Below are 16078 nucleotides of genomic sequence, written 5' to 3'. Positions count from 1 at the left end.
TAAGTCTGTGGTACATTCACAGATATGAAACTTAAAACTTTTATGAACTATAAGTTAAAGTTAATTCTGCATTTCAGGGTAAAAAGTGCACTTGTTATGCTGAGTGGTCAAACTAAGATGGTTCTTGTCTAAACTAACAGACATTAATATTTTTACAGGCAGACTCTGGTCTCTAAAAAGCTTTTGATGTTGCGTCATCTAACTCCCACAATTAACATGTTGGTCAGTATACAGTGATTCAAGCCTCACACAGCTAATGGGAGCTATGTGACACGGTGTGTCAGCCAGGGTGGAGCATCAATCCTACCATTTGGCTTCTCCCTCCAGCTGGAGCGCTTTACAGTATCTGACGTGCCAGGCCGCAGCCAGGCCTCTGTGGCAACAGTCTCCATGGAGACACGCCTCTCCAGGGCAGAATGCAGAGACAAGACATCCACTTCATCACCAGACGGCCCCTCTGGAGAGGAACATAGGCGTAATCATCACACATTTCTTTAGGCAACCAGAAAATAAAGAACGCTTAAAGTTTGGCACTTTTTTTAGGTTTAGATATCATCATTTCTACAATTTTGAGTCAAAATATTTTTTAATTCTACTTAAAACAAGTAATATCTGTCTTTGTTGAAAACATGAAAAGGCAAAGTGTAGGTAAGAGACTGAAGCACATGTCAGAGATCTGGCAAAAAGCATGTTAAGAGTTGGTTAAAAAGCCATTTTAAATACAAAGTTACACGCACTTTACCTTCTCTGTTTGAGAGAAAATTTACCACCTTTAAACTGAAACAATGCATTTCTCAGTATGCGCTATACTGACAGAGAGCTGTCTTGATCACAGAACCATGCTGGTAGTGCCGACATGAATCAGGATGCATTGCGCACCCCCCTAGCCTACAGCAATGTGTTTGTTGGCGAAAATATAGCGTTAGGCAAAAATACTCAGTGGTCATCTGCCCTCTCTGTCCTGCTGGTCTTGGTTGCCTTCTTCAGTTTATCTACGGGTCCTGAAGATCATCTCCAGCACGTCTGTCCAAGTGAGGAGTAAAACTTTTATGCATAATAATGAACACACTGGCTCTCTCCGGGTTGGTTTTGGTGACAGCATCCACCAAAAACTGCCCACACTGAAATTCATTGCAGCAGAATGATTGAGTTTCTGTTGGCATTGGAGGCCTATTTGAGCCAAGCCGGCTGTATCCTCTTGCCTGGCTAATGCAGTCAGCAGCAGACTCTCCCCACTTCTTCGGCCGTGTACTGTGTTAGAATAAATACAACTGAATATCTGTGCCAGCCAAATCACTGTAAAATGTATCCTCATCCATTACATTTTGTGCACTCATATTTTGGGAGGAGATTTTTGCAGTTAGAAACATAGTTAGTTTGCAGTACAAGAGAAGAGAACTATAAAGTTTTGGTTTTGGACGGCATCTAGAGCAGTGGTTCCCAACTGGTGGGTCAAAAAGTGAGTTGCGGGTCCATTCTGAATGGACTGCAAGTGACTCGTGAACTTGTCCAGTGGTATCTAGAGAATGCCCCCCATGGCGGAGAGTAGAGATCCAAGGTGAAATAGCCTGTAGTTCTTCTTGCCTCTAACTATGTTAAACTATTGTTTTATTTGTCCGGCTTATTTCTAAACTTCTCATGTGTTTCCTCTCACCTGATCTGTCACTGGGATCAGCAGTGTCTTGTCTAGTGATGCGGTGGTGGTTGTGGCCCCTGACTTTGGATTCAAGGTTCAAACTAGTTGCGGACTGCACAGACTGAGCATCTCGCTGGATGTTACGGTCCCTCCGATCCATGCACTCAGCCACCTCCTGCTCAAAACAAACCAGAAGGAAGAGATTGACCACTCATCTGTTTAATATTGTAAAATTAGAAAACTAATGGGACTTGAGTAATACAGTATTAAAAGCATCAGCTCTGGTACTGTAGTGACTCAGATCGTTTTGGCCCGCAGCAAACAAAAGAATCCATTTACTGCTCTGCGCCATACATCATAGTCACGTCTCCTCAGCGGGGCTGTCCTCTCTTGGCGCTCTGCTGAGGGCTGACGGGGTCTCTGCCGATGAACCCACTCTTCACATGCATCACCGCTGTAAACATCTGACAAAGCCATTCATCATTATACTCAAACCTCTTTACAGTTAGACAGGGACCTAAAAGTTCATTCAGTTCAGATGTGAAAGTAATGATATCAGTCCATTCAGCAAAACTTTTTACTGGAAGGGTTCAGTTGGAAAAGCATAAAAAAGTATTCAAAGCTTCCCATCCTGCACCCGCCTTTTTAAACAGTTTTTCTACTGCCCCCATCCCCAATGGCTGGCACTGTACTATCTCCACCCTGCAGCTGGCATGTGCACCCTGCACCCAGCACTGGCACCAGCTGCAGCACAGAGACACAAGCTGGCATGTGCCACAATTAGCCTGGCACAGAGACACAGGGCCAAATTATCCTGGTGCAGAGGCTGTTGTAGTGTGGTATTGTGAGGGTGTATGTAGCTGACCTCCCACGCTATGTCATCTTTATGGAAGATGTCTGGGGCCTTAGAAAAAGAAGAAATCCCAAAGCATATTGTGTCTCCACTGATGTAAAACACTTTCTTCGTACTTGAAAGAAGAAGAGGAACAAGGACAGTCTTTATAAACAGACAATGTTTGGACAGGCTTACCAATAAAAGCAGTCTCAGATGGCAATATGGAGTCTCTATGGATGAGGTGTCCAGGTTTATTCTGCTGAGAGAAGAAATAAACACAGTCAGGCACCAATTAGCTCACTATTAAGAAGAGCAAAACTATGCAGGATGTATTTGTAAAAGCCTGACATGAAAATACATATTTAAAATGTGATCACCACTCACAGAATGGTAGTGGCTCGGTTTTTGGTCCAAAAAGTCTGCAACAAAACACAGAAAAATTAGAAAAAGCACAGAAAATGTTTGAGGAGGAATTTAGTTGTGTCTGCTCACTGACCTTGCTCTTTCTCTCTCTTCATGAGTCTGGTTTTACGTTGCTGTTCACGAAGAAGTGCCTGCTGTTGGATGTCCAGAGTTTGCGCATCAGTGGGAGGGTCAGGGTACATGTGACGGACCTCCTCACGAGATGCTGTGTCTGATGAACAGAGGAAAGGTATTTCCCATATCTGTATTAAGGTAGCAACAAATTGGCTTTCTTTGATTGATGCAGCAATTGCATCAGTGCAGTAATAAAGAACAAGAAAGATAAGGGGAGGAGGTATATAGTACTTTCATATTTGTTAGAAAGATATATAATTGCTCCCCTCTTTACTGTCTCCTGCTTCTTCCACTCTTTGAAACAGTTACTTGGCTGTGACTCAGCAGCTCCATAGCCTGGCTACATCCCCACATCCCATCAAGTTTTAACTGTGTACAGAATGGATCTGATGCAGCTCTCAGATGCAAGGCTGGCATAAATCCATTATTTACATGTGGAAGTTTGATATGCAATTTCATCAATTCGTCACAGGCTAGCATTTCTTCCTATATTTTGGGGTTTTACAAGCTGGAGCTCCTGCATTAACTCGGTCTGGGAACCCATCCAAAGCCATTTCCTTGGTCGCTTGCATTACATTCTCTGTTTACGCTGCCAAACTGCCTGTCAGTGACGAACGCCTCCCATGACCTCATGAGATTAGAGTTTCAGCGCGGCTAGAGGGAGACAGAGGACTGATGAGGCTCTAGAAAGTCTAAACCGCCTGGCAATGCCCAGCTGGTTTAGGACTGCAGTGATCCTCAGCTCTTGTCCTGACATCAACACCATGACCAAGGCAATTAGAGGAGAGGTTTTCAGTCGCTTTCTTAAAGTTGAGAAAGAAGTTTGTTTCAGAGTACAGAGGGAAAGTAAGCAGTGCCCAGCTGGTTTTACCTTTTTTTAGGCTTTTTGCGTTTTATTAGATAAGACAGCTTTAAGTGTGAAAGGGGGAGAGAGAGGGGATGACATGCAGCAAAGGGCCGAGGCTGGAACTGAACCCACGGCCTCTGCAACGAGGACATAACCTCTGTCTGAAAGTCTGAACAATTAATCAGATTTTTTTTTTAAATTGCAATATGGAGTAGTGCAATATCCAAAGTTCAGGGGGCACAATGTTTCTTAAATATAATTGTGTCAAAGTACCAATCTAAATTAAGTATTGTGGCACTGCAAAGATGTCCCAGCCGACAAAATGTTTTCTTCAGACTTAAAAAAATATTTTATTGTACAGATCCTTTAAAAAATCACACCATGATCATTTTGAAATATTTTTCAATGAATCGGGAATGTTCATATTTGATCACTGAGAAGGGAATGAACTGGCACTGGCAGGCAGAGTGTTATGATGCTGCAGGCAAGGGAATACAGATTGCACAGGAAACTGACTTGGGGTGTTTTTTTTTTCTCAGAGCGACCCAAGGCTGATCTGATCAGTAAGTTCAAATGCTGCTTTATAAAATGAAATCATCAAAGTGTCATTACCTCTGTATTTAAGCCGGTTGAACTCCCTGATATTTTGCATATTAAAGTGTGCAGCACCAGAGGAGGGGCTCCTGGTTAATGGCTGGACAGTTTGTTTGTGCGCTGATTCAAAGGTGTCCACTCTGGGTCGTACTCTGGGTCTGAGCAAAGGAAGAAAATCCCACCTTAAACAGGGCAATTACCTAAAATAACACACAGATGGCTTTCTGAAAATGTCCCAATAGTTCACTACCTCACTTGTAAACAATGACGTACAAACCGTGCAGTCGATACGTTGGCCCCTGTAAGTTAGGGGCTAGGTTCAAAAAGAGTTACAGTAAGTGAGCATTGTTTTAAAATAGTAAGAGCACAACACCTGGTTTGTGTGTGTTTAAGACTGCCAAATGCTTATACGAGGCCTAAAGAATGAGGCTTTCTGTGTAAGCAGCTTATACTGGAACCAAGAAAAGCTGTCAAACTGGCACCAGTTCAAAGACATTTCTCTGATGATTTGAAGTAAACTTATTTGAGTATAAGCAGAGACTTTACAAGTAGCTTGTAGCACATTCCTGTTCTGTTGTTGGTGGAATTTACTCACACACTATGTCACATGTGTTTTTCAGGGCAGTTAGATGTCATAAGCGGCCACGTGTTGTATTAAAGTGCTTCTCAGCAACACTCTGAATCCCTATTGGATGCTGCACTGCAGGTGACCCTGCTGATCTTGCAAGGTGAAAAGAAAAATATCTCTTAGGGATCACACAGTTAAAATACTGCAGTAATGAGTCCCTAAAACAATTCTAAATGGAGATTAGAAGATAGCCAATTTGACCTGGGTCACTTTCATTAGCTCAGAGCACAAGAAAGCCTCCTTAAATACAACCAGCAAATCAAAATTGCCATTTAACAAGACAGAATTAGTATTATGTCTTCACCTTAATGTGTCTGGGGGTGTATTGGGTGAAATTGGACCTGAAGGGGTTGAGCATGTTTAATAGGTTTTCTAAATGGCCCATTTTTTTCACCATGAAGAAAGCAATAAAATCCTATCCATTCTGGCGACGATATACAGACTCAAATTACCCCTGTTGTTCAAGGCTGTCTGACAGTAATACCTGTTGGGGGGAGTGTAGTGACTCTCCTGTAGATCTGTCTGGCCCAGCTGAACCTCCAGTTGTCTCTGCTCTTTCCTCAGGTATCTACGGAGGGCTGACAGCTCTCTCATCACTTCCTGCTGACCATCTGAAGAGGGCAGAGGGAGTGAGGGGAGATAGATTATTTATGTGGCAATTTATGATTTATAAGCAGGTAGGAATTTAATTTGAGGGAGAGATAAGTCAAGACAGTCTTACCTTGTAGCTGGGGTATATTCGCAAGGGCTGCTCGGGATTGTGGTGCTGACGCAGAGCGCTCCTGTTGTGGAAATTGTGGGTGTTTTTTATATTTTAGATTTACATCAAAACAGTCTTGATGTGAAAATATTTGCATCCGTTTACTGAGTGACTTACAGTCCTTGCAGAGAGATGGCTCACAACAGATGAAGGTCTGGATGCCACAGGATTTGTCTGCCTCCTCTGCAAGGTTGGGATAGGAGGAGATGGCGCTCTCTGCATATTTACGAGTCACAGTGTCACATCACTTGACAAAGACGTTCAATAAAACTGAAAACTACAGTACCAGTGTCTTTTCAGGTTTACTGTACCTCATAACTCATTTGAGCCTTTTTCTCCTCTCTGTCCTGGGTGCTCTCAGGTAACTTCTCAATCTCTTCCTCCTGTCGCACCATCTTTTTCTCCCCTTTGTCCCTGACGCTCTCAGGTACCTTCTTTTTAATCTCTTCTTCCTGTCTCACCATCTTTTTGTCCTCCTGGTGTTTTTTTCTAGGTTCATGGATCCAATCTTGGTTTGCCAGGCTATGCTGCAAAGAGTAAAGGAAACTGTTTCTCAGTGGCAAGCCCAGTGTGAGGAGACCCCCTTAACTGTCAGGAGGGAGATATGATGAAGTGCTCTTCATCAAAGAGCTGAACTCTTCACCTCAATCTTCTTCTTCTGCTTGCTTTGCTCCTCCTCATATTCCCGCTGTATGTGAGCCCTTTGGTCTGCCAGCCTCTTCTCTTCTTTCTCCTCCTCAATCCTCTTTCTTTCTGTTTCCTCTGCCTGCTTTAGCTTGTTTTGCTCTATCTGTTAGTAATGACAAGTTACGTGTATAATTCATTTCCAACTTCTTCAAAGTGCCCTGAAATACTAAAGTATTTGTAAACAATAAAAATTATTCTGATTTTACAGAATAATGTGGCCCAGGACCTACCTGTTGTCTCAGGTCTTCTTTGTATCTGTCCTGCATGTGGAGCTGCTGTGGAGTTGGCTGATCATTGAAACCTGCAAGGACAAGCAGGACAGACTGTAATCCATCTATAAAAAGAACAATGTGTACATGTGCACACATAAATGCACTCAAATACACTGGACGACAAGACCAAGTTTGCCACAACAATCACCCAGAGAGACTGAGCAATACCTGTCGGTTGATGGGAAAGAGAAGTCATGGCCTCAACTTTGGGAGTGTGACCATTCCTCATTAAAAAGTTTTGTGTCTGTCCACTATTCCTGGATCCAGGATTCCTATATGACTCCTCGTTGGTCCTGTGCATTTGACTCAGGTCACCTGAGGGCATTGAAACATTAAGCATTTATTATGACGCATCATAAAATTATCTAAGGTTTAGCAGACCTTGTTAAAAGAGAAAGTCCACTTACTAACAAGGTTGCCTTTTTGGTCTTTAATTGGAGCACCTCCACCGCTTCTCCCCCAGGGGTTGTACGCCATCATCTCGGCCTCTATCTTGGCATCATATCGCTCCTTCTCGTCTTTCTCTCTTCTCTTACGCTCCTCTCTTTCTCTGATCTGGTCACAAGAAAGGCAGGATGTTGCAAAAGTTGATGCACTTTGTGTGACAGTGGAATAGAAGTCACTGCTAGTCTGGCTCAAAGGCATTTTTGTGCCCATGGGGAAATGCTGACTTCACCTTGATCTGGTCTCTGACAGAATATCTGGGTTTGATGCTAAAATGAGTCAGGGTCTGGGTTTCCTCTGCTATCAGCATAGAGGAAGCAGTCTGTTACAGCAATCATTAGCATGTCAGTGTGTGTGTGTGTATGTGTGTCAGCGTGCTGCTCCCTCAGCCTCTAAAAACATCCAACTTCCAGCTAATAGAACTGGAACGTGGTACAAAAACACACTGCCCAAAACACTTCTTGATCACAAACTGTCATCCCTAGTTTCTGATGTTTTATATTATATACGATATTAGTTATATATAAAAGCAGCTTGGGGTCTGCTTATGGCGATGAGATGATATCTTATATATCTGATGTACCTGCTGTCTTAGTGCTTCTTGGTAGCTCAGAGCGTTCTCTCTCCTCCGCTTGGACTCATCTGCAGGAGGCTCTCGAACATCCAGGGGATACGCTCGGTGCTGATCAGTTACTCTGGAAGCAGACACACACAGGGACACATGATGAGGAGCCGTGTGTACAGGAGGTACTGACAGACAGTTATTTTGCAGTGAGGGCCCTCTTCTGGAAGAAAAACAAAAAGTCCCATGACTCATGTAAAACCTTTCATACTCCACACATTCTCTCTCAGTGTAAAGAATTAAAACAACATTCAGTTGTTACAAATTAATTATCTGTATAAATAAGCTATTAATGCAAAGGCGGACACTGACTCAGTGTGGCCACTGGGTCTGAGAGGAGGTGGTCCTTGACTGTAGAAATTCCAGGACTGCTGCGCCCCTCCAGGTAGATCATCTAATAAAGAAAAAGAAAATCAAGATAATAAACACAAACAGATGTAACAATTTCATTAGCTATCTGCTGCCACAGACTGCCAGCTTATTTTCCAACATTAAAATGTTTGTGAGCTCAGACCAGGGCCAGAATTTGGCTGCAAAATTAAACTCGGAAAGAAAATAAATGTAACCAAATAGACCAGCTGGATGAAGTGAGATCCATCTGGATCTGCTGAACTCATATCCAATAAACTGTATATCCCCTTAGAAATAAAATCGGTTCTGCTGCAAAATGAGATTTATGGATTGCAATGCCAAGCCCTCTTGGCCATCGATATGGCGATAAAGTGGTTCAGTAATAAATGGCAATAGTTCTGTTCAGAGAGGTCTTGGAGTTTATTTGAGTCAGTGTGAATTATGGCCATCTAAGGTGAAACTGTCAGATAGCGTGAGTCAGTTTATGACTGAAGACACTAAAGACACTAAAGACAGAAATGACTGTGGACCAATGTTGATGACAAATATGCATATTTAACATCAGTACTGACCAGTTTACAAAGCCTCATGTACTGCTTTATTTTTTTCATGTTTATCCTTCCTCCAAACAGCCAGTTGTTTATTCATTTTCAAAACAATTTCAGGGTTGAACCTTTCTGATTTTTTAAAGATTATCTTTTCAGATATTTCCTCTTCATTGATAGGACAGTTTGAGATAGACAGGAAAGATGGATGAGAGAAGGTGGAATGACACGCAGCAGAGGCCCACAGGCCGGACTCAAACCCAGGCCGCTGCAGAGGCCTTAGCCATATGGGATGCACACACTGTCAGATGAGCTAGAGGCTGCACTAATCTTTCTGATTTTGAGTGAACTGTCCCTTTAAGATGCAGTATGTGGTATGTGGGAAAATTACAATTCATAAGTGCGAAAACACTGACCTGCCATCAAAAATGGTTCGCAGCAATGAAAAGTACACATTAAACAAGTCACAAACACATTATTAAAAGGCAAAGGGGCAAAAACAACATGAGGATGGTTGAAATACTTACTTGTATTGTAAGGTAGGTTAGGATCTAATGGATTCCTGGTTCCATAGTAGTAATATGCTGCATCGTGTGGAGTGTTGTAATTATTAGTTACAGTGGGAGGGACAGGAACAGTAAGACCAGCAACCCTGAAAAGATAAAACATTCCAGAAACCACACTGAATTCACTGTAGAGTTGTTAAAGTCCTTCATGTAGAGGAATGCAAAGCAACACTGAGCTACCTCGGGTTGGCCACCTCTCCTAGCATGTTTGAGAAGTCCCTGTGGTAGTTGTCATTAAAATAGTCCAGGGAGGAGAGACCTTGAGCTGCCCTTCCCTGCACTGTCTTTTCTGTCAGCTGACTGAGAGCTGCGCTGTAGTCCACATGGGACTTTCCTGAGCGGCCTCTCTGCTGTGTGTCCTTAGTGGGTTTGTCATCAGTTGGCCTTGGATTCAGCTCTTTCTCTCCGGCCTCCAGATCTATTCCAGGCTTGTAAGGGACATCTCGTCTCCAACTGTCATAATGCCGATTTATAGCCCCAAACTGCTTGATTCGGTCGGGCTGGAAGAGATGAAAAGAGTAAAAGAGATCCATCAAAGGAAATCAGGCAACGAATACTGTAAAAAAAAAAACTTAAAGACAATGTGTTACTCAAGGTGTCACATCACAATAATAAAATCATTATCTATGATGGTAATAAACCATTCGTGACATGTGAGATGTGTTAATTTTTCTGTTGAGGCATTTCTACAATACTTTATCCAGATGCAGCAATAAATGCAGGACTGATAAAACTGCTGAGTGATGATTCAGCTAAAATAAGACCTTTAGACAATCACATCATGGAATATATTTCAATCACTTTTAGCCCGTTCTTGCCATTTGGCTTTACCTGTTTCTCTGGGTCACTGACTCCACTGGCAGCAACCCCCAGTTCAAGTTTCTTCTCCCTGAAAATAATAACCCCATGCTTTGTGTTTTGTTTTATGCATATGGTGAAACAACTCTGGGAAAAAAATTGATTTAGTGAATAAACACTCACCTGATCTTGTTTCCCCGCTGCTCAGCAATTTGTTTCAACAGCTCTTGCTTATACTGTTCTTTCCTCATCTGAGAGGCCGTCTGCTCCTCTGTTGCTCCTGCGTGACAACAGACAGCCAGAGACATGCAAGTGCTGTTAATTATGATGCTGAAAAAGAATTTCAAGTGACAAGTTCCATCAATAATCCCAAAATCCAAAAGCTTCATGCAATAAAAATGGTATGTACCAATCATTAGTCCAGTTGCAAACTCTGCCTTATCCTTGCTGGTAGCAGGTCTAGATCTTGTAGCAGTCCTCATGGTGTCTGGCATTTGCAGACTGCTAAACACAGACAGAACCAAACACTCCACAAGAGCCATCCAATTACTATGACAGTATATAAGGGCAACAGCACAGCAATCAGTTCCCGCCTGAGCCACACCCAGCTGCCATTTTACATCCTGCATTGCTTCATAGTTTGCCTGCAGAGCTTTCAGGGGTGGAATCCTCATTCTCCAATCAATCCAGTTACTCCGATGGAGTTGGGTGAGTAATTGTTTGCCTGGAGCAGGGCCAAGGCTCACCCTTCATCACCGTCCCAGACATTAACAGCTTATTGAGATTGGCTCAACTTAATGGCATGAACGGAAACAATGAAAGCCGACAGTAGTAGTAGAAGTGCTGGAGAGCAATAACTGAGTATGGAAGCAGTGATCTATACCTGTCTTTTGTTACAGTTGCCCTGTATTGGCTCATTCAATCAGATTATTTTATCGATTGGGAAAATGTATGTGACTTTACAGGAGGATTTTATTGACTGTCTCTACTGTTGCTATCTAAGAAAACTCTGTTCCGATATAAGAAATCTCATTGCTGCAGTCGACCAGAACTGTACATAGAAATAAATCTTGCTCACTCTGACTCCTGAACCCATTCATTGTTGTTCAGATCATGAACACCAGGGGCCTCCACCTCCTTTTTTTCCTCAGGAGCTCTATAACAGAGACAGACAAGATTAAGAAAAATCACTTTATTATACCTGCTCTGCTGTCTGAGGTATATATGAAACAGGTATGAAAATAGCTCAAAATCATAATACAGAAAAAAGCTACACCTGTTAACTCTGCGTACTCTGACTCTCCTCTCCTCTCTGTACTCAGGCTCTGGAGTGTGTCTGTCTCGTTGCCTCCTATGTCTGAAGTCAAACTCATCCTCGTTGTCTGTGATTGGCTCCTCCTCAGAGCTGTATGGCTCCCTCAGTCCATGGAGCTGCCAGCGCCTTCGTACCCGATGGCGTGTACCCCGAGTCTGTGTGCATTTTCCATCTTCCAATGCCTCAGTCAGAGTAGCAGCATCTCTCTTGGATGCAGGGCGATCCCTTGGAGGATGGCGTGTGTTTGTTGTATGGGTGTTAAGGATGGGCAGAGGAGAAGCTGAAGAGGAAATGTATACATCTGAAGCTTGAACCTGTCCAGGCTGAAAGTGAAAATTTGAAGAAAACAAAAGAAAACCTTTGCTTTATACCTAGGTGTTACAGCACATAACCAAAATCTTCTTCTACCAACCATGTATTTTGTTTGAAGAGCTCAATTTATTTGCTATTGTTTTGTAAAAATGTGTTTCCTTATTATTCACATTACCTTTGTAGTGACAGGAGATGTTTCCCCCTTTAACCTTCCAAATCGAGCTTTTTCCTGTAGGAAGAGGTTGTATTCTTTATTTCTCTCCTCTCTTAGTTTTTCCTGAGAATGAAACAAATTTACAGTCATGTCACTTAAGTAGACATCTTAGTCAGATAGGGTAGCAACAAATTTTCAATGCTGCATTTGAATCTGACTAATTAACAGCAACATTATGTGTTATTCCCTCCTTTTTCCCAAATTCAATTCATTAATTTCTGTGTGGATGTCTAATAACTAAATAGGAAATGTCTTAAAACTGTGCTCAGTGATAGTACATACAACAATTAAGCAATAGAAAACCATCAATACACAGTGGGTCATCTTTTGAATCTAAGACAATTCACTGCATTTTTTAATATATATTACAATCTCATCTTAGTTTACTATAACCTATTAAACACAAGCAGATTTCTTAGGCCTTCACACATTGATTAGGCCAATACTGTGATGGCTGCATATGATCTTTGTTTTGGTCCCCTTTCCCTCTTGCAAAGATTTGCTCAGGTGTTCCACATTGCCTAATGAGGTGCATTGCACCTGGCTATGGAAGGAGCTGCTGAAACACCTCTTTGACAGCAGCTGAGGATAGAGCCCTCTGGTGTTGGACTACTAGTCTTGCCACCTCTCTGCCTGAGATTTTATTGTTTTATGTTTATCATATGTTAATAATTCCCTTGCTATAAAGGTGTCCACTTTAGCCTTTCTAAGTTAGTTATGGAAGTCTGACTTGTTATTTATGTATTCCAATGATGGAGAAACTGGAATGTCTTTACAAACTTATTGACCCAGGTGGGACTTGAACCCACAATCCCCAGCTCCGGAGGCTGATACCTTATCCATTAGGCCACTGGGCCACTGACTTGTCATTTCACAACCTGTTAATCTTGTTGGTAAGCTTTTACACGTCAACACTTCTTAACATGAGCAGTTGCCATGAGACACATCACTGTAGAGTCAACAATTCAGTGTACTGTGTACATCAACTTCACTGGTGTTGTAAGCAAGTTATATGATGCCAAGGGGAATTCCCACTTTGATGACCATGGAGAGTTATATGCTTCCTGTTATGTCACATTCAAGGACACTTACACAAATTTGTAAACACTGTACACAACCAGGCACCCAGAAACACACAGACACACACCCGAACTGAAGTCTTCTCATCGATAGGCAAGGAGAGACTCTGGGGTTGTGGACGAGGCTCGCTAGTTTTGAGATCCTTTTTCTGTGGGAAGAACATGGCAACACAGGATAAGATTGTTGCTGTAAATGAGAGACACAGACACGTAGTAAAACATGTCTTAATGACCAATTTCAAATACATTATCAGACCTGGGCAGCATATTGTTTATAGTCCTGTTGAAGCTCCTGCTGAAGTTTCTTCTTCTTACTTTCATAGTCATTTCCCAGCAGGAAACTTAAGCCCAAACCTGTATAAAAATATATATCAGCATCAGAAACAGAATTGTTACAGTTGCTCTCATGTAAAGCATAGAGAACTATAGAAGCAGAACTTAAGTACAAGTATGTAAAAATATAAAATAGAAATATGAAATATGTACAATATGCTACAATGTTAGCAATTGTATGTGAAACATTTAAAAATACTAATATGTATAATGTCCTGAGTATGTAAAATGTGTGCAAAATATAAAACTATGTGCCTTGTGCAATACAATACAATGTGTAAAACTAGTATGTAAAGTTAGAAATATAAAATATGCAGAATGCTACAATTTACATAAGTATATTTTGAATAAATATGTCCATTGGCAGGAATAAGAAAACAAATATATACAATATGTGTTCTATATTAAAAAATGCATTCAATAGTGGATAACACATGCACTGTATAACATAAACATGTATTCAGTGATTATAATCTGTTCAGTATCAGAGATTTGCACAATACCACTGTCTGGATAAGAGGATATTCTTTGTACTGCTGATGCTGGAGGCATGTTCACGCTGTGTTGTTAAATTACCGGCACCTGACTGTGGAGAACATTCGCACATCATGTTAAAACATTCGATATATTTGCTTTTTAAGACCATGACGTGGTAATCATCTTAGCATTAATATATCACATACCTGGATTTGCATGTATGAATAGTGTGTGACACATCAGTGATGATATATGTATAGGGTTTCCTCTTCATGTCCCTCGAAAAACATCTCATCTATCGTCCATTAATTACTGAGTACACAAACATTCAGCTGAAACTCTGCTTTCGCCAAAGACGTCATACATTACATTAAAATATGATCCAGATTTATAATATTTTCCTTAAGAGACTAAAAAGTGACACAGGCTCTTGAGAGGACTGTCCGCGAGGCGCAAAGCATCATGTTGTTGCTACAGGCAACCACACGAAATGTTCTCCTGGGAGAGGCTAACCAAGTTAGCTAACATGACGCGACAAAAGATATAAACCATATCTAAACTCATTGTTTGATATTAGTTACATCACTTTGAAGAACTGGCCTTTTGATGTAATTGGCTGTTGAAGTTGTTTTAACATCATAAAGACCAGCACAAATCAAGTTTACTAGCTTGTTAACCTACAACAAACACCAGAAAACAAGAACCAACTAGCCTTAGTATTCCTTTGAGCTTAGTTTAGGGGCTTTTTTTCGTGAAAAATTTCGTTTCAATTAACATTAGCTGTTTTTTTCGATTCTTTAAATATCTTATCCCTCACTAAATGTACAGTGCTAAAGAAATACAAAAGACCTTTATGAGGAAACATGTTTTTCCGAAAAGCGCCGCTAGATGTCAGTGGGTCCCCGACCGTTAGCCAGTTGCTGTCTTCCCCGGACTAAACCATGTATTCTGGCAGAGGGGTGATTGTACTTTAATACCACTGATAGATACGGTTAAAATCTCTTCAGGGGGAACATCATTGTTGTATTATAACTTTCAAGTTTTACATTGAAATTAGTATTTGCCATATAAGAGTATCCACTTCATATTCGCCAAAATTGTGACAAAAGTCCCCTGTGATGGTTGCAGTTTGGTAGTTTGGTATCACCCACTGTCATGGCTCCCTGAGCAAGTAGACATTTAACGTTAGCCCAACAACGGTAACGATATCGAAATCTTTGAAGAAATACAACATTTTTTTCACTTACTGGAGCAGAAATAAGAGTTTTAAAGATTCTGTTTCTTCCTTAGATAATTCATCATGGCGGGGAGCAGCACAGCTCAGAAAACATGGGAGCTATCCAACAGCATGCAGGAAGTTCAGAGCATAGACGAAATTTACAAATACGACAAAAAGCAACAACAAGAAATCCTCGCAGCAAAACCATGGACAAAGGAGTGAGTACATATTAGTGCTATAGGGTGTAGTTTAAGTGTTTGCGTGATTATCGAGCTACATTTTCGGTGTTGTATGTTGTGTCTGGGTGGTTTAATGTCAGAACATACTTCTAATAGCTTGGCTACAAACTAGCATTGAATTATTTGTCAATAGCAAACTGTGCGGTGTTTATGTAAATGTGTTACTTATCTCTAATGCACTTAACGTGCCTAATATTGAATATTTATCCCTCTTTGACCCGTAGTCATCACTATTTCAAGTACTGCAAGATCTCAGCCTTGGCCCTGCTGAAGATGGTGATGCATGCCCGGTCTGGAGGAAACCTGGAGGTGATGGGCCTCATGCTGGGGAAGGTGGACGGAGAGACCATGATCATTATGGACAGCTTTGCTCTCCCTGTGGAGGGCACAGAAACTCGCGTCAACGCCCAGGCTGCAGCGTATGAATACATGGCTGCCTACATTGAAAATGCCAAACAGGTCAGATACTGACTTATTAAAAGACATCTCACAGCTTTCATGATTGAGAGGAGGACCCAAACACTTCATCTACACTGTTCTGTTACAGTATTTTCATTTATATTTCATCACTTTATTTAGGTGTAATTGATTGAAACTATATATTTTGTTATGCATAGTCTTTGCAGGTTTTATTCAATTGCTCAAGAAAAACTACTTTTTAAAGTCTGCAATGTGGTCCAGAAATATATTCACATGACTTTTGAAATTTATACCTACATGAGATTGTTTTTTTATAGTAAGTCTGTAGGGATATATCTTGCTTTACAC

General features: G+C 41.3%; 2 protein-coding genes and 1 non-coding gene across 3 annotated transcripts in view; 1 reads left to right on the top strand and 2 right to left on the bottom strand.

The window, feature by feature from the left end:
• Nucleotides 1–92: 92 nt before the first annotated feature.
• LOC121961010 (centrosome and spindle pole-associated protein 1) lies at nucleotides 93–13927 on the bottom strand. Its single transcript, XM_042510914.1, has 29 exons — nucleotides 13879–13927; nucleotides 13299–13396; nucleotides 13111–13191; nucleotides 11925–12026; nucleotides 11399–11760; nucleotides 11201–11278; nucleotides 10532–10623; nucleotides 10306–10402; nucleotides 10156–10213; nucleotides 9505–9824; nucleotides 9286–9410; nucleotides 8175–8256; nucleotides 7824–7935; nucleotides 7204–7351; nucleotides 6965–7111; nucleotides 6755–6825; nucleotides 6481–6627; nucleotides 6269–6364; nucleotides 6149–6202; nucleotides 5955–6053; nucleotides 5799–5859; nucleotides 5562–5688; nucleotides 4468–4607; nucleotides 2968–3105; nucleotides 2856–2890; nucleotides 2667–2730; nucleotides 1991–2100; nucleotides 1655–1811; nucleotides 93–457 (listed from the first exon to the last, which is right to left on the bottom strand). Exons 1-29 carry the CDS (start codon nucleotides 13925–13927, stop codon nucleotides 264–266), a joined length of 3444 nt encoding a protein of 1147 aa, XP_042366848.1. The 3' UTR covers nucleotides 93–263.
• trnar-ccg lies at nucleotides 12748–12820 on the bottom strand. Its single transcript has one exon. It is a non-coding gene; the product is annotated as a tRNA-Arg (tRNA).
• Nucleotides 13928–14986: 1059 nt separating the features above from the next.
• cops5 (COP9 signalosome subunit 5) overlaps nucleotides 14987–16078 on the top strand; it is an 8290-nt gene continuing 7198 nt past the window's right edge. The window contains exons 1-3 of the mRNA XM_042510447.1: nucleotides 14987–15051; nucleotides 15143–15289; nucleotides 15535–15769. Coding sequence (XP_042366381.1) covers nucleotides 15153–15289; nucleotides 15535–15769 — 372 coding nt within the window. The 5' untranslated portion in view covers nucleotides 14987–15051; nucleotides 15143–15152. The remainder of the gene's footprint in view (nucleotides 15052–15142; nucleotides 15290–15534; nucleotides 15770–16078) is intronic.

The sequence above is a fragment of the Plectropomus leopardus genome, chromosome 21 (genome assembly GCF_008729295.1).
Source record: "Plectropomus leopardus isolate mb chromosome 21, YSFRI_Pleo_2.0, whole genome shotgun sequence".
In the NCBI taxonomy this organism is placed as follows: Eukaryota; Metazoa; Chordata; class Actinopteri; order Perciformes; family Serranidae; genus Plectropomus; species Plectropomus leopardus.
This window is presented reverse-complemented; position numbering and strand designations above follow the sequence as displayed.

Coding starts and splice junctions, on each gene's coding strand:
- LOC121961010 (XM_042510914.1), bottom strand. CDS start 13,927: ATGCCTCCAGCATCAGCAGTACAAAGAATATCCTCTTATCCAGACAGT. Junction 6,628..6,754: donor AAGAAGACCTGAGACAACAG/GTAGGTCCTGGG, acceptor CATTACTAACAG/ATAGAGCAAAACAAGCTAAA. Junction 6,203..6,268: donor AAGAAGAGATTAAAAAGAAG/GTACCTGAGAGC, acceptor GAGATTGAGAAG/TTACCTGAGAGCACCCAGGA.